Source organism: Crotalus tigris, unplaced genomic scaffold (assembly GCF_016545835.1).
Source record: "Crotalus tigris isolate CLP2741 ecotype Arizona unplaced genomic scaffold, ASM1654583v1 scf7180000024391.5723578, whole genome shotgun sequence".
Lineage (NCBI taxonomy): Eukaryota > Metazoa > Chordata > Lepidosauria > Squamata > Viperidae > Crotalus > Crotalus tigris.
This window is the reverse complement of record NW_024100561.1, coordinates 1,520,936-1,544,763: the sequence shown is the minus strand read 5'-3', so window position 1 is coordinate 1,544,763 and position 23,828 is coordinate 1,520,936. Positions and strand designations below refer to the sequence as shown.

The following is a 23,828-nucleotide window of genomic DNA, read 5'->3' as shown; positions in this document are numbered from 1 at the left end:
AACACCTAAAATATAACAAAAAATCCTTTAAACTGCTCCGTCCGTTTAAAAATTACTCACCAAAATGCTGTAAACACGGAGATAGAAGCGGCGGTTTCTTTTGCTTCCTAGGAAGCAAAAACAGCTGGGAGGCGGAGATCAGCAAGAGCTCCGAGGGAACACTCCTTTCACCCCCTCTAGAAATAAATCCAGAGGGGGTTCAGGGGTTCTACCTCTACTCTTGCGTTCTCTGTCCCTTCCCTTTGCCCGGGAAGGGATTTCCGAGCCGCGGGCCAGCTGATGCGCGCTGCGCTCCGCGGCTCTGACACTTCCCCAGCTGGACGGCTAAAAGCTAGCCGCCATCGCCGTCGCCTCCCACCGGAAGCTCCTTTTCAACTTTCGATATAGTTTTTTTTAGTGAAGAGGATTACTATATCCAACAACTTTTACCTCATTCAAGGATTACTGTATAAATGTTTTTGATTTAACAGAGCGAATGGACTCCAGAAGTGATGATTTCAGGGCATTTTAACTGTGTCCAAGATGTGAAGTGGGATCCAGAGGGAGACTTTATAATTTCTGTCGGTTCTGACCAAACCACAAGGATATTTGCTCCATGGAAAAGAGAGAACAACTTGGAGGTATGTTTTTCCTAACTTGTGAAATTATGTGAGTGGAATACCTAGTTTCAGATTGTCCATTTCCAGACAGAAATATGAGTATTTACTCTGGGCATGGAGTCAGTGTGTGGAGAGAGTAAGAGATGTGACCTTTACAAAATAGGTAAGAACAATTAACTGTACCTAGACAAAGAGGACTAAAATGTTCTTTAAGCCTCAGGAAGTAAGATAATAATCAGAAGCAGCTCAGGTAAACTGCTCCCTGATTCACTGGAGGAAGGAGTGGAAGGATAGTGTAGTCCGACATAGAGGATTCTGTTTTTATAGCCTATCTCAGTAAACAGGTAGTTCTCGGCTTACAGCTTACAGCAGTTCATTTGGTGACTGTTCAACGTTACAATAGTACTGAAAAAAAATGACTTATGACTGTTTTTCACATGTAACGGTCATGGCAGCAGCCCCATGCTCATGTGATCAAAATTCAGATGCTTGGCAACTGACTCGTATTTATGAAAGTTGCAGGGTCCTGGGGTAATGTAACATACGACGTTCTGATAAGCAAAGTCAATGAGGAAGTCAGATTCACTTAACAAACATGCTACTAACTTAACAATTGCAGTGATTCGCTAAACCACCATGGCAAGAAAAGTCATAAAAGGGGGCAAAATTCACTTAACAACTGTCTTGCTTAGCAACAGAGCTTTTGGGCTCAATTGTGATTGTAAGTCAAGGACTAGCTGTAGTTTCTACTCTGGACTGTGGAGTTGATTTTCTGCTCTGGTCTGCCTATTCAGAACTAACAACGTGCATGTTTGATCTGAATGTTGACCTAAGACTCAGGTGCTCAGGCAGAATGGGAAAAAGGTAAAGACAGGGAACGATGGACCTTGGAAAAATTGAGGGAGGGAAGGGCAGGGAGGCCAGCTGGCTATTCTACTGTCACCATATATTTTTAACCACATGAAAATATTATGACAACTCCACTAGTTCAAATACAATATATCAGATGTGCTCCTTCTGATCATTGCAGGACCTTTCTTTTCCAGTTCTGCTTAGTTAACATAGCTAAGATTGATATTAGAGAAAGGGTAGGAGGATTGGTTAGATTGGTTAGATATTTTAAGCTTGAATTCAAGATTGATAGGAAACAAAGGGAGCTCAGCAAAAGAAAACACTAGGAAGGTTGGTGGCCAAACTGGTGCATGGACTCTACAGAGGAAGGTGGGAGAGGTACTCTAAGCTTGCCTTACTTGTCCCATAAGAATGCCAAAACCCAGAACAACCAAGATATTATGCTAAGCTTACTAGCTACAATGTTCTTGTTTTGGGCACAACTCTTGTAGATAGATTAGAGCTACTATATCTGAATGGCAAAACTCTGGATGACCACTGAATGGTAGCAAACAGATAAAGAAATTTTAAATTCTGAAAGTAGTTAGGATTTTTATAACCATGTTTTAAAACAAATAATTTTTTCCAACAGAATATGTAATCTGAACAATAACTCCTCTTAACATTTCTTAAACTCTCCTAAAATTTATGCATATTATATTGTTATTGATTAGTAGTTAGCTACTATAGTGTTATGACAATATCATACGAATATAAATATTTAGAATTTTATATTAAAATTAATCATTTAAAAATAAGTTCTATAATTATACTTAATGATATCATTATACGTGCAATGTAACGTTGATTATCTTCTGTTTCCAGTGAGAAATAAAGATCGTTAAAATAAAATTCAGGGGGAGGCCAAACTGGGGAACAAAGTTGTATTTTGAACCAGGATAGGATTTTGATCCCTTTCTGTCAGGTATTGGACAAGTCAGCATTGTTTGTCAATTATTTATTAATGAAAGAAGATTCCTGTCCTTTCCAATGAGATCTGAATAGAGGTGAGAATGCATTTTTGTGGGAAATGAACTGAATGCTTATTTTCAGCAAACTGTAATTCTAAAATTGACAATAGATGGATAGAGCTTAAAATGTTAACTTCTCCTATAGATTCTAAGATTGGTACTTGTATAAATGCAGTGGTCCTTTTACTAGGTGTCATGGCATGAAATAGCAAGACCCCAAGTCCATGGGTATGATATGCAGTGCATAGCCCTGACAACACGGTTTCAGTTCGTATCTGGAGCAGATGAGAAAGTGCTTCGTGTGTTTACTGCACCTAGAAATTTCATCGAGAACTTCAGCAGTATTTGTGGAATATCTCTGGAGAAATTATATTGTGATGTAAGTTATGTATTCAGTTGCTTTAAAAGAAAAATACCAATTGCTACTTTCTATGTTTGCATCTCTCATTTGAATTTGAGCACGTTTTTAAACATATTACAGAAATGTTGAATGAACTCATATATTCTTTACTTCAGGATGGGTTGAGGTTTGAGTTGTCAGGGGCTATAAAGAAGCCTCCTGGTCTTCTGTACACCATTTGAGAATGCTATGGTATCGTTGGATAGAATAGGATTAATATTTTCCAGGTTGCATTTTTTGGGGAAGGACAAAAAATGAGTCTCTATGAGTCAACCCACACCCATCCCCACTGTTAAGCATATGGTAGCCTCTTTGATGAATAATTCAGATCTGATTGGAGGGTTACTATCCATTTGTAAAAATGGACACAGCAATAGCTTGCCTTCAAAAATCTACGTTCTCACTGCTAGTACTAAAACTTTCCAGAAGCCAAAAATAGAACAAAAGAAGGCTGAAACTACAGTTTTAGGTAATTTGGGGGGACTTGGAGATAGAGCTTAAAAATAAGGATGCAAAGAAGAAGCCTTTGACTCTCTTTCCCACTTTTAATTTTAACAGAAGGGACCAAAAATGGCATGGAGAGAATTAATGTCATAGCCAGTCCAGTGAAACAGATCTGGTTAAGAAATTAACTTCACAAGAAGGACTAGAATTATATTCTGGTCTTGCTCTGTGTTCTAGAAGTATACTCTAGTTCAAGTCTTCCTGTGGAGTCAGTTTCCTGATCTGGTCTATTTTGTAGGCTAGGGGACTGCATTGGTCTGTGAACCATGGTTTGCCAAACACTAATGTTGCTGAGGATTGAGTTTGAATTTGTCTGTAGTATTAAACTTATTTTTGTGGAGACATGAATATAATTTTAAATTTGAACATCTGCTTAGTTACAATCAAATCAAAATTCTTAGAAAATGCTCATAATCTGTGCTGTATGGAATAATTGTTACTTCTGAAGATGTTTTGTACAGGCAATATTTGTGACTTAAAACCATGGTTTTATTACTTAATGTGGGGTATAGATAATTGTACTTGAACGTCGTTGAACAATTAGCATGACATATGATAGTTCACATATTTCTGTATGAGTTAGAAAATTAAAATAGAAGCAAAGATTTTAAATTAATTTGAGATTTTTTTCTGGGAATTCCTTAGTAACATATATACTACATTTTTAGATTTGTGACTCACAGAAAATTATGTTGAAGGCCAAACTTGCAAGAAGGCTATATCTAAAAATGAGAAGATTCAGACAATCATGAATAATATTTTCTTCTTCTTAGCAAATGGTGGATCTTCCAGAAGGGGCTACCGTACCAGCCTTAGGTTTATCTAATAAGGCTGTCTTTGAAGGTAATATCTGCCTATATATGTACTTAACTTTGTATTTGTGAACATGACTGTTTCTTTGATCATATTTGTGCTGTGAGGTTGATGAGAGAAATTAGCTGTCAGATGAGTGATCCTTAGTTAATTTGGGGAGTTCTTAGTGCTCTCCAGATGTTTGGGATTATAAATTTCATAATGCAAATTAGCATCTTCAATAATTAGATTTTGAAAATTGCATCCTAAAATATCTGCATGGTAAAAAGTTTCTGTCACCTGGATATTTTGCCTTTTACCTTACAAGGAAACATTTCTAGAAATTTCTGTCTCCATTTTGTTGTTAAATTGGCAAAATATAGCTTTACATATCAATTTAAACTATAAGATTGTTTGATATATTGCTTATCAGTACATAGGAACTATAACAACAACAACAATAATAATAAAGTTGGAAGGGACCTCCAACCCCCTGGTCAGGCAGGAAACCCTACACCATTTCAGACAAATGGCTGTCCAGTCTCTTCTTAAAAACTTCCAGTGTTGGAGCATTCACTGCTTCTGGAGGCAGGTTGTTCCAATGGTTAATTGTTCTAACTGTCAGGAAGTTTCTCCTTAGTTCTAGGTCGCTTCTCTCTTTGATTAGTTTTCATCTGTTGCTTCTTGTCCTGCCTTCAAGTGCTTTGGAGAAATAGCTTGACTCTTTCTTCTTTGTGGCAACCCCTGAAATATTGGAACACTATTATCACCCCTAGTCCTTCTCTTCATTAAACTAGACATACCCAATTCTAGCAACTGTTCTTTATATGTTTTAGCCTCCAGTCCCCTAATCATCTTTGTTGCTCTTCTCTGTACTCTTCCTATCAACTCAACTCAATCACTGTGAGTTGTTCAATGGACAATGGTTAAAGTACGATGTGCTTTAAGTATAATGTTTAAACACATATACAATGCAGTTACAGAACACTTTGACTTACAACCGGTAATTAAATGACTGTTCGGAGTTATGGCAGCCTCAAAAAAGGTGCTTAAAGCACTTCCAGCCTTAAAAAATATCACACTGCCCTCCACAGTCACATCAATGCAGTCTGGGCGCATTTATGACTGGTTGCAGTGTTCCACAGTCACATGACTATGATTTGGGACTTTTTTTTTGCCATTTTCTAGAAAAAAATGTGCATTTGAGAGAATGAATTAGGACTTAAGACCATGTTATATACATCCCTTTATTTTCTGTTGATGTTTACTCCTTGATACCTGGACAAAGTCAAACTGATTTATTTCATGAAATCATGGTTTAAAGTGACACAGTTTAGGCTCTGAGTGTAATGCTCATTTGGAATTAGTCAAAACAAAAGAAAATTTTGGTTCTTGTTCTTGAGGCTTCTCTCAGAAAGGAGAAGATCAGGAGGAAGGTATGAGCTAAGATTACCTGTGCTTTTTCTCATTATGTTAAACCATGGTTTGTTGAAGCATTTAAATGTTTCCTTCCTTTGTATAGTTTGGAAATGATTTAAGAAATACTTCTCATAGTACCTCTGTGCTATTTATTAAAGTCATCTACCTTTTCCAAGCTTCTACCAAGCCTGAAAAAAAAGATGAAGTTACTTTAAGGAGTTGATTCATTGCACCTCCTAATGCAGCTGGATCTGTTTTTCAAGCTTGCTCCAGGTGAAAAATGTTAGGTTGCTTTAATGAATAGTAGAGGCTTATGCCAAGCATTTCTCCAAATCAATTTTGAAGCTTGTGCAACTCTGTTATGCATATCACAATTCTTCATTTAGTTTGTTATTATGATTTTATATATGATTGGTTTTGCATATTTATCATAGTTATGTTCTAGTGATAGAATAGTTTTGCATATTTATCATAGTTATGTTCTAATGATAGAATACCTTCCTTATAAAAATAGAAAGTAATTGAAAAATGAAGTAAGGTCTGCTTTTGTTGGTTACCATCTGGAGTGGGGAGGTCACAGAATGCAAAACATTTTGAATTTAAACCATATCAAATTTGAAACCCCTTCTTTTATGCCCCAAACATCTCATTTTGTCCACAAAACAGCTACCTCAAGTGTTAAGTAAGGTTGTCTTGATAATTAAGGTTTGGACTCAAAATACTTCCAAAATGTTCAAAACAGAAACTTTCAGTGACAAAATGGTTAGAATTCAAAATGTTTTGCATGTTCCTACTAAACACCCAGCACCAAAACCTTAGGAAGAAAGGGTCCATAGTCTAACATTGTAAGAGAAGCCTTGTGTTTGAATTGATTGGACAGATCTAAGTAAGCAAATGATCTCAAAGATCCCAATGATACAACTATTTCTGTCTCAAAACCCACTGGTAGTGCAACTCTCTGCATATCTTTTTAGAATTAAACCTTACTGAGTTCAGTGGAAGTTACTCTCAGATTAGTATGAATGGGATCTTCTGCTGAGCCATATTTGATTTTGTGAGAGTGAGGCTTCAGTCTGTCAGCGAATCTAGCAGAAAGAAATTCAAATAAGCTATAGAGAATCTCCTTTAATATATTCACTAATACCTTACGGTATTTGTTATACAGGTTCTGGTAAGTTATCATGTTTAATTTCTTTTGAGCAACTTATTTTGTTCAGTGGAGTTACTATATTAATACTGTGTTGACTGAGCAAATGATGGCAGGTAGTTAGACATGGGCCTTGAATTCTTAATTTCCACATGTTGGTATATTATTTGAGTTCAGTAATAGCCCATGTAGTTTCAGAAAACTTTGATTCTTGAATAGAAGCAATTCACTCATAATTCATAATTGTTTTGAAACTGCAAGCTTTAATTGCTTCAGAAATAGGCCTACAGAGTTTAAAAGCTTCTAAGCAATGCCAGTAGAGGGATAGAAATACTGATTCTCTTTGATCAATGGGGCCATTAAAAGTGGAGGCAATTGACTCTGCATTCTTATATTAACATATCAAAACTTAGAAAGTTTTAGTGCTGAATAAATAATGAATAAATATTTGAACATTACCTGAGAAAAAAGGAACCAAATAAACTGTAAAGCAATTTGTCCCAGGCTTTTGATCAGATTGTAGAAATTATATTTCATTTGTGACTTCAAAGGGGAATTTAAAAGAAAGAAATGCATTTCATAGCAATCCAGGAAATTAAAAAAAATTATATAAGACCAGCAAGGTGTTTATTATTACAGATGGAGTTGTACATATTTCAGTGAGGAGAAGGCATGATTAGCAAAGTTGTTGTATGTAAATACCAGTAGTATTTTTAGTGAGATTATCTCAGGAAAAATTAGACCAGACAATCTAACCATAACAATTTTCTCAAAGTGTAGCATTTCCCCCCCAGGAAAGAATATATTGGGGGCATCAAAGGCACATCAGCTAAACATCCTGCCTGTGCTATCCTAATTGTTGAGAATAGAGCTTTTGTTTTCAGCATAGGGGCATGCCACTGTAATCCATTCTGGGATGTGTTCTCTGACATGCCACTGTATAGGATACTATTATTACAGTTATGTCAGGAGCGCCCAAATGTTTCTGGGATCATCCAGTGGCATCCCCATTGCCCAGGGTATACCCATTTGGGGGATCCTTTCGTGTCCCCATTAAGTTGCCCACTGAAGTTGTCCGCTTTCGAACTGCTGGGTTACAGCAACCAGGTCTCGAATGTAGTCTTATATGGTAGGGTATACTTAGAAAAAGTGCATAATCCAGCATCATCTAGTAAACTTATGTGGATGATGGAAAACTAAAATCTGGATCCCTCTCAGTCCAATGCCACAGTTTTGAAAATCCCTTTGAGTTTTGTGGATTATACCAGGGGCCCCCACCCCCCCGATCCGTGAACCAGTACTGGGCTGCGTCATGCCAGCAACCGGGCCACACAAACAAGCAAAACCCGATCTGCGGAATGCAGGCAGGACATAAAACCATGCACTCTCTGGTCCGTAGGAAAACCTTTATCCTCAGAACTGGTCCTTGGTGCCCAAAAGGTTGGAGACCTCTGGATTATACTTTTGGCCATTGGGATTTGATTCAGTTTCAAAAGGTGCTTTGGGAACATGTTGGAGCATGACATAGTACCTGCAGCTCTTTAAAGCTGCTCTGTCTTTTCCAAAAATTGAATGGTAATCCTTCACCAGAGCCACATTGTCATAGAGAAAAGAGGTTCTATGTGCGAGCCCCAAAGCACCTTTTTGGAATTGAATTCAAAGTCCTGCCTAACCCTGACAGATAGAGAATTACTGCCTTGTAGTGTAGACTTATACATACCTATTGAAGAGTAAATATAACAGCATAGTTGATTATTATAATTCTGGGTGACTGACATTCCTCTTCCGCAAATGTTTTATCTTGCCTCTTTTTTCTTTTGGTTTATTATATTTAATTGAGAGTAAATTAGAACTTGGCTGTCCCTGTTCCTAGTCCAACAGTTTGAAGAATATATCATTAATGAATGAGTGGTTCTAATTCATCTTGTCTTTTTATACTGCATTTTTTACACCAGGATCTCTTTTAAGAGCCTAATGAAATCTGAATGCATTGTTATACCATCTTCTTTCTTTCATCCTGTTGTGAGAGTTTAACTTATCTCAGCTCTTGTCATGGTTTGCATTGTGAGGCCCAATTATTTTACCTTGCAGTGTAATATTTTTTGACTTTCCTACTCATGCTGTTTACATTATGGCTTAACTTTTCTTCAGATTCTTTTTATCTAAAAACTGGAGTTTTCTTTCTGTTTAGTGTTCGGTAAAAGATGCCATCTTTTTGCAGATTCCATACTTGGTGAGTTTAAAGCAATAACCTTTCTATCTTTGCAGCTGCAGATACAACAGCTCAAACAACTGAAGAAGAATATCTCAGTAATGCTTCCAGACAGTACCGTGAAAATTATTTTCAGCCATGTAGTCTTTCAGGTATGCAATATGTTACATTCAGTACATAATTCTGAAGCAAAGCTGGTTCTTCAAACAGCTGACAAGTTGGCCAGTTCAGGATAAGGACAACAATGCTGAATCGAATTATTTCTTTCAGAACCTCCCACAGAAGATCATCTCTTGCAGAATACACTATGGCCCGAAACTCAAAAGTTGTAAGTTACTTTGTTTGTTGATGTAAAAACATACCTCCAAAATGGAAACCACTTAAAGTCCTCGGTTTTTGAGTAATTTCAATTTTACAGGTAGTTCTCAACTTATGACTGTAATGGAAGTAAATGCTGGAAATGGCAAAAAAACACTGAAAATCATGGTCACATGACTGTGGCACTGCAAACAGTTGTAAATCCAAACGGGTGGTCAACATCCAAAATGCAACCGGAGGGGGGGTGTATGGCTGTTGGAATTTCAAAAGCAAGTCAGAACTAGCTCTGGGAAGATCAGTTGTAATTTTGAACAGTCGTTAAGCAACTAGTTGTTAAACAAGAACAACCTATATGATTTTCCTGTTAAATGTGAAGTTCTGGGTTAAGTTAGGGTGAGAAATACGGATGCATTTTTTAAAACTAGCTTGTATATCTCACTCTTCACGAAAGGACCTCAATACAGAGCTACGAACAAAGGGAAATGCTACTTCATGCTTCAAGCCATTTAGTAGGCTTAGCAGAGAAATGGTTTATCAGAGAAATCTTCTTGTATTTCTACCATTTGAATTTTAATGCTAATCCAAACATGAAAAATTTTGGCCTGTTTTTGGCTGAAGAGAGTGATAAAACAAGGTAAAGAAAATGTGCAGAAAATGGCTTCCGGATTTTTTTTTTTCATATTTTTACCAGGAACAGGCATAGGAGGCATCTGAACTTTCTACTGTATAACAAAGTAATGAGCTGCAGATGTATCTGTTCATGTTCTCCTCTTATGTTATGTGTTTGTATGTACGTTTCATTGGGAAGCGCAGGGCAGACTGAATATGCTCTACTCTCAGTAACATGGAAGGAGGTCTAGAATGGAATTCCAATCTAACTAATATTTTCTTCCATAGGGATGCCTTGCAGAATTTCATCTGGTATTTTCTTCACTGTAGCCTCTAATCTGGCCCATGTTCAAGTTCTCTATCTCTGTTTCTTTTTAGTTAACTTTATCCTCTCACTTCCTCCAATTGTTGCATTTTTTAAAGAATTAAGTTGCTGATGGAGAAACATGCTCAGAATTCTGTCATGTTAAATAATTTCTTTCCCACATTCTATTGCCTTGGAAAAAAGAAAACAACCATTGAACTCTACAATGTGAGCAATACTGTAAGACATCAAGACTTTTAGATGTCTTAATAGATAGGTCTATTGATAGATCTTTCAGGTATAATGCCTTAGGGTAGCACTTCTTCGGGGCCTTGCCTTTTAGATGTAAACCGGACTCACAAATATTCACTGCATTTCCTGTTTCTGTGCTTAAGTATTATGTATCAGTTATTAGTTAATGGTTGGTCACACAGTCAGCCAGATATTGGATTTGGCACTTTATTCACCTGTCGAATTCTTCCCAAGGACTTGTGATAGGGAGATGTTGTTTGATAATGGTAAAGGTATTGTCACAGGAAGTAAGCTGTTCCAAATAAAGTTGCCCTTTGAAGTTAACTGATGGTGAGTTTTGTTAATGTTGATGGTGTTCAAATATTTTGGGATTTCACCCAAAGAAGCCTATCACCGTTGGTACTACCTTTGTTTTCTTTTACCATAGTCATTCTTGTGTTTCCAGGTCTTTGTATGTTGTGATTTTCTCCATTTTTTTCCTCTTCTATTCTGCTGTCCGCTATCTAGACTTTTTTGTCTTTCTTATTGACAGTTGTTAAATCTAGAATGTTGTGTGGCAGATGCTTGTCTGTTAAAGTCTGGGGTGTTGTGTGGCAGGTGCTTGTCAAGTCTGGTGTTGTGTGGTAGGTGCTTGTCCATTTGAATTCTAAAGTCCCAGAGCACTTCAGCTTCTTTATTTTATTACTTTTCTATTTTGTGGTCCCACCAGTTCTAATATTATTATTATTAAAATTATTGGCCACCCAACCAGTGGACTCTGGATATTATCCATGTTTAGTGCAGAGTTTGAATGATACACATTTTCAGTCTCCATAATCGTGACGTTATACTCCTTAAATCAGAGAGTTCTTCTCTTCACAACAACTGGATTGGTCATACAGAGGCGCACATTTTTAGGCCCCAAGTCTTAACACTCAATTGCAGCCTACAGTGCCTTCAAAAGGTCATTCTGATTGTGATTTATATTTAATATTTAAATGCAGATCAATTCAAAACTGGTCATTTTAACTCCTTTTGCAATGAGCTTTCCAATATGCCACTCAAAGGCCAAAGATGTGTCTTAGCCAAAGATGTCTATGCCTGGCAAAGAATTTGACTGGAAATACTTCAAGGAGAACTCCCTTCTATTCACCTGTTTTGGGGCTATCATGCAAGACTTCTGAAGCAGCTTTAACATTGTACATGGATCCATGTCAATTTTTTTTTAAACACATTTTATTGGTTTTTTAAATCTTAAAAAAAGGTGCTCAGGACACACCATGGTGTTTGGGTAATCAAACATTCAACAATAGAACCATATATAAATAACTCAACTCAATACATTCAATGTCCCTTCTCTATTTCCCTCAACTAGCATAATACGTTTAAAATATTCCATTTCTAATTTAAATTTCTATAACTGCTAAACCTGTTTTAAAACTTTGTAAGTTTACAATTACCATAATCAAATTTAACTTTAAATCAACAAGTTATCAATTCAGGTATCCCTTCCAGCTATATTCTCATTCTTAATCTCTTATATCCCTCATTTTATCACAAGTCTCATTTATTTCTTCTTCCACTACGCAATACATATCCTAATTAAGATAAAATATTAATCTACCCTATACATATATAATCCATCAATCGATCAGTCTCTTTAAAATAACAAAATAGTGTAAGTCTTAACTCATTTCAATTCATTAAACAAAATTCAAATTTCATCCAATAGATTATCATGCATTATCACATCTATATTATCATACAGAAATATCATCTTTCTAATTTAAAACAATTAATTATTAAAACAATCCAACTCTAAAAAGCCAGCATTTTTTCCATTCCAATACATAATAATTTTCATGAAAATAAACCTATTATTCCAAAAAGTACATTCTTAATCTAATTAAAACATCTGTTCTAATAATCAACCTTTTTATTACTTCTAACTCTGAATCTTAATCCTTATAACTGTCCATAAATCAATATTGCCTTTAAATCCATTACACAATTTTAAATTCCTCTTTTCAGTCTTATTCTGGCTTTTTTTCTGTGCCAGGGAGGTTTCCATAACCAAGCTTCCCTTTCAGCCAATAGATCTCTCTTTATTGCTTGTAGTGCCCTTTGAAACAATAGGAATCCCATCCTCTGCATTAGGCATCTATTTCTCTCATCCTTAAAGCTTTGTTGCTTTAAAGTTTCCAGTCTCAATCTTTCATTCTTCTGGTCCTCAAAGCTGTAGATGGAATATTTATAATAAAGTAACTTTCTCATTTATCTCAGTTGTTTCATCTTCTAGTATGTTTTGATTTATAGAATAGTCACATGTAGTCTGGAGATCAGTTTGAAGATTTGAAGTACAACTTCTGGATCTTAATTCTGTAGTAAACTCTTTCATTGTAGCACATATTTCTGCAGTGGCCTCATAAATCTTTTCCAATATAAGTTTTCAGTTTAATTGTAAATGAGCTTTCTCTGTTTTGATAATAATTAAAAAGAGTCTCTTTTTTCTTCTTGTGGAGGCTGTGTTTAATAAAAGTTATTAAACTTTTATTAAACACAATTCTCATAGCTGGATCAGTTTATCTTTTCTCTTCAAAGGTAATTTGAAGGTCCATCTATTCCATCTCCAAAAAATAGCCAAAAGTTGCAATAATAGATTTTCACCACTAGATGTTCTCAGTAAGTTGAAAAAAAAAACTTTTCCAGACACCATTTTCCCCTTTTTTCTTTCTTTTGAAATATAATGTGAAAAAAGAAATAATCTGCCAGCATAAAGTGATAATACAGCTCTTAGAAAAAAAAAAATTTTTCTGTACCCCAAAACACATGAAAATAAAGTATGGTCTTTAAAATTTTATTGTATTCTTCTGTAACGCCTTTCTTCCCAAGCATTTAGAAGCTGCTTTTTCAAGCCAGGGAAATAATTCCAACAAGGCTCTTAACAGGCAAAAAAAAAAAAAAAAAAAAAAAGCAAGGTAAAATGAAGAGAGGAGCAGGAAAAAGAAAAAAAGCCTCACCCGGATTTACCACGGTGGTTCTTACAGCTTAGATGTTCTTTGACTTGTGGTTTGAAGCGGCAGGGTGATCGGCCATTTTACTGGCCGATCTTCTTCTCCGTCGGCCCTCAGAGATAGCTCGGACAGCTGGAGGAGCCGCCGCTCCTCCGCAGCCGAGCAAAGCCTCCTCGACAGAAGTCACACCCTCCAGGGTGACTTTCGACCCACATAAGGGTCTACCGGCGGAGGGAAGGCTAGCCGATGAGGAGACAAGTCTCCTCGTACAACTAGGGACGCTGAGAACCGGAACCAGAAGTCCATGTCAAATTTATAGCTACTCTTAACTTCCTTTGCATTCATAGCAAGACAGAATATAAGTAAAATAATGCCTACATTGCCATTAAATAGTTTCATTTTTCTTTTAAACATAACCACCTTTTTCAAAATTACCATTAAAATTTCTCTATACAATAAGGCATATTTTCTTATTTCCGGTTATATAGGAAATTGAATAAGGTTAAATAGATAAATGGAATTGGAAATACATTACTCTTAAGCAGAAAAGGAAACTTGTATGCATGTTAATATTTTGCATATACTTTGCACATGCTTATTTACTCATCTGTGGATGTTCATGTTATAATAACACATGGGGTACCCTTCCTTGGTACCCACTTCTAGTCCAAATAAAAGATAGCTGTGTCCTTTCGTTTTTTTCCAACCTGGAATTTTGGGAGGGAAACATCCCTTACTTATGAGGCAACCCTTATAATAGGAAAGTGTAATTTGTTTATTTCAGGACAGCATTGCCTAGCTTATTAAACTTCATATTTGATACCCATTCATCTGACCTTTTCTCTCTAATGAATTATTGATTAATATAAAGATAGTCTACTAGGATCATCATTAACTAGCCATCCAGGAGCAGATTTTTTATTACCAGAGCTGCTCATCTGAGTTTATTAAAGGTGCAGATTAAACAGCCCATAAGAGTCACTAAGTTTCCTAATCCATTTCCTAACACAAATTAATAATATTGCTATCCCTTTCTTCTAAGTCTAAGATGATGGTTGCAGGCAGGGGTTGCCAGCCTTTAATTATTCACTCATTACTTTTCATCTTTTGCCAAGGAATCTAGAGCATCACATTAGCAAAGTACAAATGGAGCAGTTTGTAGAGAAATTATTGGATAAAAGTAGACCAGTGTCAGCCCTTTGAGATAGTCCAGACAAGAAGCACAAATTATGAATACTAACAAACTACCTTTATTGTAAGGTTACAGCAATAGAATTTTGAAAGTCTTTCTGGAAAACTATGGAGGCTTGCTTCTGAGATGCTTTCCACACCCTTTTGCTTCTATAGGCTGAGATATCTTTTGCACAATGGTTTCTGGACTGTGGCGCTAACTCCTATCACCCGAGATCATTCCCATATACCATTACAACCAGTGAGCCTCATATATCAGTGACAGTTTAAAAACAGGATGTTCCTTTTTGCAAGCATTCTCTTTGCAAAAAAAAAAAAAAAAAGGGTACAGCTAAGCAATTATTGATACTGCTGCTCTCACCAGTAAGACTGTTCTGCAGCAAAGGAACACTTACCTTCCACACCAATATTCTCTCGAAACAATACTTTCCCCCAAAAAACATGTTGAATGAGAAGAACAAGTTGAAATTAAATCCAAATAAGGGACAAATGCTGTTGATAATGGGAAACTGGACTTGTGGATTGAGGTGGAGCCTTTTTTAGATAGGATCATTATCCCCTTGAAAGAAATTTACGCAGTTTGGGAGCTTTTTTCTATTCTCTGCTGCCACTAGTTTCACAGATAGTAACTGCAGCCTGAAGCACTTTTCCACTGACGCTCCATTGTTCGGATCTAATAACAGTTACCTGTTAACCTGTACCTTGATTCTTTCCTGCCCAGGCTATTAAAATGCACTCTAAATGGAATTGCACAGGTTGCATTTGTATCTTAATAGCATTTGATTCCAAATTAAATGCAACTGCTAGTTGCTAACTAGTATAGGACACAGGGATCCCATGACATCTGTACCGGTTGACAAATGGTACATGGTACAATTGGAGAAATTGTTATTAGTCTTTAGAGCCCTAAATGCCCCTTCTGAGAGACTGTTTTTCCACTATGAATTCATCTGGTTAATAAGATCTGTAGGAAAGTCCTTTGAAGAGGGTCCTAATGTCAGAAGGTCATTGTCTCCTAGCCCTATAGAATACATTATTTTGGAAATAGTATTTGGGCCTTACTTTTTCTATGTGTAAAAAAAATCTATAGAGACATATGTTTTTCAGCAGATTTAATTATGGCTTACTATATATATATATATATATATATATATATATATATATATATATATATATATATATATATATATATATGTTTTCTGAGGTTTTCTCGGGTATTTGTATATAGGTCTTTGGTTGTTCGGGTTTTCTCCCGCGTAAAATTGGAAGTGTCTTGGCGACGTTTCGACGAAGTCCCATTCGTCATCTTCAGGCTGGTGCTTTCAGCTTCGTGCCTCGAGCAGCAGTGTGTGGTCTTGGCTGTTTCTTCCTTTTAACTGCCAGTGGAGGTATGAACTGATTGGGTGGGAGCTTGGCTGCGTTCTGATTGGGTGGAGGTGTGTTCTGATTGGTTAGGGGCTTGGCTGTGCTCTGATTGGCTGGGGGGTTGGCTGTGCTCTGATTGGCTGGGGGAGTGTTCTGTTTGGTTGTGCTCAGGTTAGTCTGAGTTGCAGAGGGATTCAAGATTTTGGGCTGCCCTGCCATTCCTTGGCTTCGTGTTCGTGGTCGTGCTTCCTCTTCATGGAGAGTGTCAGTTTGCTTCATGTATGGATTGGGGGGGTTTAAAGTGGCTAATGACGCAGCTGTGGTCTGGCTTCTGGTTTGTGGTCGTGCCTCATAGTCAGTGTGGCTTTGGGTTTGTTTTTTGCGTGGATGTTTGGTGGTGACATCCTGTGTGGTTTTTGTGAGTGTGGGTCTGGTATCATTTTTTGTGTTAGGGAGTCGTTTGTCAATGAGGGCGGGTTTCCAAATGGCTGGTAGGCGGGAGGTATCATCTCGCTTGTTCAAACGCCCACACAGCATGAACAAGCGAGATGATTTTAGCAAGAAGCTAAAAACACCAGCCTGAAGATGACGAATGTGACTTCGTCGAAACGTTGCCAAGACACTTCCAATTTTACGCGGGAGAAAACCCGAACAACCAAAGACATATATATATATATATATATATATATATATATATATATATATATATATATATATATAAAATTTTAATATTTTGTATGTTGTGATATTTTATTATCCAACTAGGTAACACTGTGAGTGAATATGGAGTTTTTTGCCTTTGGTGACTCCGACCTGGTGGAATCAACTTCCTCCCGAGGTTCGAACTACTCCCACCCTGCCGGCCTTTAAGAAAGCCATTAAAACTCTCCTGTTCCGGCAGGCCTGGGGCTGATGTCCCCGGGGGGGGGGGGCGGCGGGATATGGACATGCTGTATGATTGTATTATTTTATTTTTTTATTGTTAGATGATTGTTTTAATTTTGTACGCCGCCCTGAGTCCTTTGGGATTGGGCGGCATATAAAATTAATTAGATAGATAGATAGATAGATAGATAGATAGATAGATAGATAGATAGATAGATAGATAGATAGATAGATAGATAGATAGTAGCTTGCACTGTCCTTGCTGGGTAAGGGTAAGATTTTCTCTTTAGTAGTTCCTTGACATTCAAGTGGAAAATGATACCCTAGTCCAGGACTACAAACCCCACACTCATTCACACTAATGCTATTCCCTAGTCAGGTAATGAAACATCAGCAAGCAAACAACCACACTTGGAGAATACCAGAGATTTCAAAATTCAATCCTTAGCTATGTATTCTATTGAATTTTGTATTTTGTTTTTTAATCAGTGTTACTTGAATATTTGAGTATAAACACAGCTTCCAGACTAATACATTAAATAATATCCAGCTTTTTAGCTTGTACTTGTATAAATCTCAGTGAGCTAAATAATAAAACCGAATTGTTTTAACAGAGAATAATCTCTTTGATTACTGTTCCCAAATGTGATCTGTAATTCAAAAGAACAATGCAGTTGATTAAAACAACAAGTGATGAATATTTTTTTCTTCACTCTTCCTGAGAACTCTTAGGAGATCTGAGGTAAAACAATTCTCTCTGCTAGAGTAAGGAAGGCATTTAAAGTATCCAAGCAGGAACATTTGTGGTGATTAAATATTTTAAGAGAAAAAGTACTCCTTGAAAGACCAGAAGTGGGATCAAGGGAGGTCAGTATGAACTAATACATCTGCCAGACCAGTATATAATGTCTGGCAGATGTCCTTAAGGATATTCTTATGGGCTGACAAATCCCTCATAACCGGTTGATTTAAAAAATTTCCTTAACAACAAAATCTTCAGAAAAAAAGTCAAGCAGGAATTCACATTTTTTGAATGGCACAGTGAAAAGATAATTAACATAGCATTGGCTAATAGGAAGAAAATGATTGAGTTTGTCGTGTGTGTGTGTGTGTGTGTGTGTGTGTGTGTGTGTGTGTGTAAAAGGTTATTATAAAATGGCTGCCATAGTGAGGCTAGTTGCAAAACACCAAAAGACTTCTCTGCCATTCTTTCTAGCTGCATCTATTGCTGGATTGGTTTTATCTTGAATACTTATTGTCAATCCCTATAGTTTAATCTTGGGGGTTTTTTTATAGCAAATCCCTGAACTGTAGCTGCTCACCATTTTTTTTTTATTTTTTAAAACTCTGAGAAACTTGGAGGCTGAGCACTAAGGGAGATTACCAAGAATGTTGATTGTGTAGATAGACCACATGAATATCATGTAACAGCCTACTGTATACAATCCCTAAAATTGTCATATTGGTTGACCTGAATGGTTGTGTGGTTATGCCTCATTTGATAGGTTTCTTGTACTAAGACCTTTAGCAAACCTATCTTGCTTGAACTTAAGTTAGAAAATAATTCATTTCACCGGCATAGATAGGCCTTCTGCATGCTCTCTTCCTGCTGTTATCTGCAAACTGTAAGCTCTTATCTGCAAACAAGGCAATGCATCCAGCTGCAGAGAGCATTGCTCCATTCAGAAAGTCCGTAGAAGGAAATATTTCTCCCCGGGTAACACTACTTAAATCCAGTATAGGTTTCTGACAGTAAGAGAAATTATTATTTGATTTTAGATTTTCCTCTCTCTTTTTCACTATCCCACAAAAAAAGCATGAATTAAAAATTGTGCTTTTAAAATGCGAACTTAACATTGTGTCTTTTCCTGGCCCACTTGAGCTCATCTTGTTTTACAACAAATTCCATGATTTGCTTAGGTAAAAGTAATTAAGAATTTCTGTTAGCATTATTGTTTTGTTTTTTTAAAAAAAGAACGCTATTTAAAAAAACACTTTTTTGTTTGAACATTAATAAGAAAATTAGAAACTAATTTAAAGTATCTGATGTAGTATAAAGCAGAAGAAATTATCCTGCTGATATTATAAAATTAATAAAGAGAGGTACTGAGTAATAGTGGCCAAAACTCTCTATGTAAGTCACTATTTACTTTTATCCTCTTGGATAGTTGTAATAACGGTATTCATTTCTCAACAAGTTATAGTCCTTTGAATCATTTTGTAAGCAATACAACCTCTCAGCTAATTCCTTGCAAGAGACATTTGATGGGAGGAAGTTTAATTATAATTAGTCTACTTAGTATAACAACCCAACTGATTTTTTTTGAAACTCAGGGTTTTACTGTTCATGTTTGAAGTTGCACAAGTATTTTGACAAGCAAAAGGAAAATATTTTTGGTTCCTCATTGTATTTGTATCTTGAAAGAATCTTGAAAGCAGCTATGTGCAGTCATGTAAAATGTAGGTTGAAAGTTGCCATAGCAGCAGAGAAATAGATAAGTTTGGAATAATTGTCCAAAAATAGACCATTTAGCAATTGCATGTCTGTAAGAGAATATTGAAGCCTCAGCATCATAGTTTAAAATTAATTTTTAATTTTTATAAATATTTAAATAGATAACATTATTAAAAATATACTGAAAGACTGGAAAGATCAAGTTGTGAAAAATACAAACTTTGAAATAGTTACAATGGATCTCATATATTTTTATATAGAATTTTAATTGCATTGTTTATACAGTACTGTTTAAACACTTAAAATTAGATACCCTTTAGAAATTTTGGAGTTTTGTTTCAGATATTCACCATATATACTTCCAAATGTTTGATTATCACTGGTTATCTTAGCATGAATAAGGAATAGTTCACATATCTATACTTGCCTATATCACTTGGATAATAGGTGACAACTCCTAGCTGCATGAATAATTGGTTGCTATTAAAAGATGTTATTTTGACATCATGTAATTATGAAAATATTGTTCCACAATAATCTATTTTTTTCTGCCTACAAATAATTCATTGTCATTTGGAGGCCTAAATAATCTTACTGATGAGTAGAGAATCTTGTATCAGTTCTGATTAAAAAGGTATATACCTGCACAGTTACACCTACACAGAGATAGTTTTACTTCAGTTATTTTTGTCCTAGTAAATACTTGTTTGAATCATTAATGTATCTAATATTGACTTGGAAAATGATTTTAAAAATTCATTGAATAAAAAGTCAGCAATGAGATTGTTCACTGGTCAGTAATCATATTATAATGATTTACAATGCCTTGGTAAGGCCACACTTGGAATATTGCATCCACTTTTGGTCACCACGATGTAAAAAAGATGCTGAGACTCTAGAAAGAGTACAGAGAAGAGCAATAAAAATAATTAGGGGACTGGAGGCTAAAACATACAAGGAACGGTTGCTGGAATTGGGTATGTCTAGTTTAACGAAGAGAAGGACGAGGGGGGATATGATAGCAGTGTTCCAATATCTCAGCGGCTGCCACAAAGAAGAGGGAGTCAAGCTATTCTACAAAGTGCCTAAAGGCAGGACAAGAAGCAACGGATGGAAACTAATCAAGGAGAGAAGCAACCTAGAATTAAGGAGAAACTTCCTGACAGTTAGAACAATTAACCAATGGAACAACCTGTCTCCAGAAGCTGTGAATGCTCCAACACTGGAAGTTTTTAAGAAGAGACTGGATAGCTATTTGTCCGAAATGGTGTAGAAAGCCTGAGCAGGGGGTTGGACTAGATGACCTCCAAGGTCCCCTCCAACTTTATTATTATTATTATTATGCTTTATGATCTGCTTCGGATTGCAGATCCAAATCCAAGTTCTTTCCATAAGTTTCTGGAGATCAAGTCTTCTGAAGATTATCTCCTTTTATATATTAAGCAAGTTGACCAATATTCAACTTGATAGATTGGTAAATTTCAAATCTTGTTAATATATTGGCTAAATTTTCTGTGTTTTGTGTAAGAGAGAAAAAAGGGAAAAATACTCTTGAATAATCATAGATGACCAACTTACAATATAAAAAATGAGTGGAAGCTTATGCTCTTTGTAAATAGACGTTGAATCCCATAAATCCAGAAAGCCAACTGGCTTTCATCATTGGTTACTAAGATGTTTCAGTTTAGTTACTGAATTGTTCTGTGATGCAGATGAGTTCTTCATGAATATCATCAATATGTTAAGTGTTATTTTTCTACTTTTTGGTTTTGTATACAACAATGGTTAAGAATGTGAATGTTTTATTTCTTCTTCTTGTTTTTTTTACAAGAGGTTGCATTACTTTTATATGAAAAGTTCTTTATTTCAAGATACAAAGTTAATGTTATTTTATGGTAATTTCTATAGAATCATGTGGCTGAAAGTCAGTCAGACCCCTAAGTCCGACCCCTGTCAGTATATTTGTCACACTACAGTTGAATTGTAAAGAAAATGCAAGGTGAAAAGTACATAATAATGGTATTATATCTCTAAAAACTTACACTAATGATATATATGTACATTTATGTGGTCCTTCATCTGAAATGCACAAAATCATGACTTTGGAAATGTATGGTCCCTCACAAAAAACAAAAACATAAGTATTACAAAATTTAAAATACATAAACACAGTCGTGTAGATTTTCATAAGAAATTTTGACATAAGATTTGAATTTTCTCCCCCAGGAGTTTAAATGCAATATAATTTGCTCTGTTTTTTTCCTCAGAACAATAACTCTCAGAAGTGAGCTGAAACAGAGTGACTGTCTAAAATTAAGCCCTGGTTAAAGTGGGCTTGAACTTATTTCTTCCTGGTCCTAGTTCAGCCCTTCATTGGTTCACTCAAATGTGAAATCAGTAGTTTGGGGAGAATATTTCATGCCACGAGATTATATATATATAATATATGTAGGTCTTTGGTTATACGGGTTTTCTCCCACGTAAAATTGGAAGTGTCTTGGCGACGTTTCGATGAAGTCTCATTCGTCATCTTCAGGCTGGTGCTTTCGGCTTCGTGCTTCTAGGAGCAATGTGTGATTGTAGCTGTTTCCTCCTTTTAGCTGCCAGTGGGGGTATGAACTGATTGGATGAGAGCTTGGCTGTGTTCTGATTGGATGGAGGTGTGTTCTGATTGGTTAGGAGCTTGGCTGTGCTCTGATTGGCTGGGGGGTTGGCTGTGCTCTGATTGGCTGGGGGAGTGTTCTGTTTGGGTGGGGGCTTTGTTGTGCTCAGGTTAGTCTGAGTTGCAGGGGGGTTTAAAATGGTGAGCTGCATTGCTATTTTTTGGCTTTGTGTTCGTGGTCGTGCCTCATCTTCATGGTGGGTGTCAGTTTGCTTCATGTATGGATTGCAGGGGTTTAAAGTGGCTAATGATGCAGCTGTGGTCTGGCTTCTGGTTTTTGGTTGTGCCTCATCATCAGTGTGGCTTTGGGTTTGCTTTTTGCGTGGATGTGTGGTGGTGACATCCTGTGTGGTTTTTGTGAGTGTGGGTCTGGTGTCATTTTTTGTGTTATGGGGTCGTTTGTCAATAAGGGCGGGTTTCCAAATGGCTGGTAGGCGGGAGGTATCATCTCGTTTGTTCATGCTGTGTGGGCGTTTTTCTATCTCGATGGCTTTTCTGAGGCATCTTGTTCTCTGTCTTTTTAAAGTCAATTTCATGTCCTGTGATTTTAAGGTGTTGGACCAGGGAAGAAGTTGGTTCCTCTTTTTTGACTGAGTTCTTATGTTCTTCAATGCGTGCATTTATTCTTCTGTTGGTTTGTCCGATTGTTAGCAGTTGTTCAAAGATATGATCTGAGAAGGCAAATACATCTTTCTGAAATATGGTTAATATATTATTCCACAATGCTGCACCATAGGGTAACGTAGAATGATGATAGTGATGCAATTGTCAAACCAAACAAAATGACATAACAACAGATATGCAAGAAATGAAGATGGCTGTAGAAAATAAAGATGACCTAAATCAGGGCTTTTCAACAAGTGGTACGGGTACCACCTGTGGTACATTGGCACCTGGCAGGTGGTACACAACCATCCTAAAAAAGTGGTAGTGGGGGAGGGGAATAAGAGCGCCGCCAGGCGGGCAGGCAAGTGTCTTGCTCGGCTGTGCCTTGGGGGGCACTTTTTTCAATGCCATTGTAACTTCGAACAGTCACTAAGCGAACTGTTGTAAGTCAAGGACTACCTGTACTTTATCACTTTTTTCTTTTTTCTTTTTTTTTTGGGTCATCAAGTTTTTGACACCTTGCTAGGTGACTGGTGGTACTCGGATATTGCCATATCCTAAAAGTGGTACAATCGGTGAAAAGGTTGAAAAGCCCTGACCTAAATAGAGCTAGACTAGATTTGTTACCAAAGCAATGAAGAGACAAACATGGCTTAAGTTCAAAACAATTAGAAAGTATAGGTTAAGTGGCTCAGACACCTCCCTTGTTCATATGGATATAAAAAGGGGAGGAGACACAAGACAGTTTCTATTATTATAGATAATATCAATAATAGTAGTCTTAGCCTTCCTGTGGAGTTAATTTTTGGTCAGGGCTACTTTGTGGGGCTGACAATCTCCTAAATTCCTAAATTATGTCTCGGCTTCTTCTGGAATATGTAGCACTTGTGGACTGGTAAATTGTTTCACAGAATATTAACAAGTTTCAAAACATTTGAATTGATTAATAATGTATGAATCTTGCACGAGATTACTTCTTTATACAACCTCATTTTCTTTATTATTTTAGATATGGACATAGTTATGAAATTTTTTGTGTTGCCTGCAATAGTGCAAGCACTATGATAGCCTCTGCGTGTAAGGTAAGGAAATACTTTTAAACAATAGCTTTGAAATTCACATCCAAAGTGATAAATATCTCATTGTTCACTGTGTTGGATGGTTTTAGGAATAACAGAAGAATCCTTTTATGTTCTAGTGGTCTAATTCTGTGACCCACATGTTATATGATGCACATGCACACACATGTATAC

General features: G+C 36.5%; 1 protein-coding gene across 1 annotated transcript in view; it reads left to right on the top strand.

Moving 5' to 3' along the window:
- The window catches only part of ELP2 (elongator acetyltransferase complex subunit 2), a 70,638-nt gene that overhangs the window by 23,416 nt on the left and 23,394 nt on the right, over positions 1-23,828 (top strand). The window contains exons 12-17 of the mRNA XM_039329258.1: positions 471-620; positions 2,652-2,840; positions 4,139-4,208; positions 8,992-9,087; positions 9,206-9,263; positions 23,585-23,657. Coding sequence (XP_039185192.1) covers positions 471-620; positions 2,652-2,840; positions 4,139-4,208; positions 8,992-9,087; positions 9,206-9,263; positions 23,585-23,657 — 636 coding nt within the window. The remainder of the gene's footprint in view (positions 1-470; positions 621-2,651; positions 2,841-4,138; positions 4,209-8,991; positions 9,088-9,205; positions 9,264-23,584; positions 23,658-23,828) is intronic.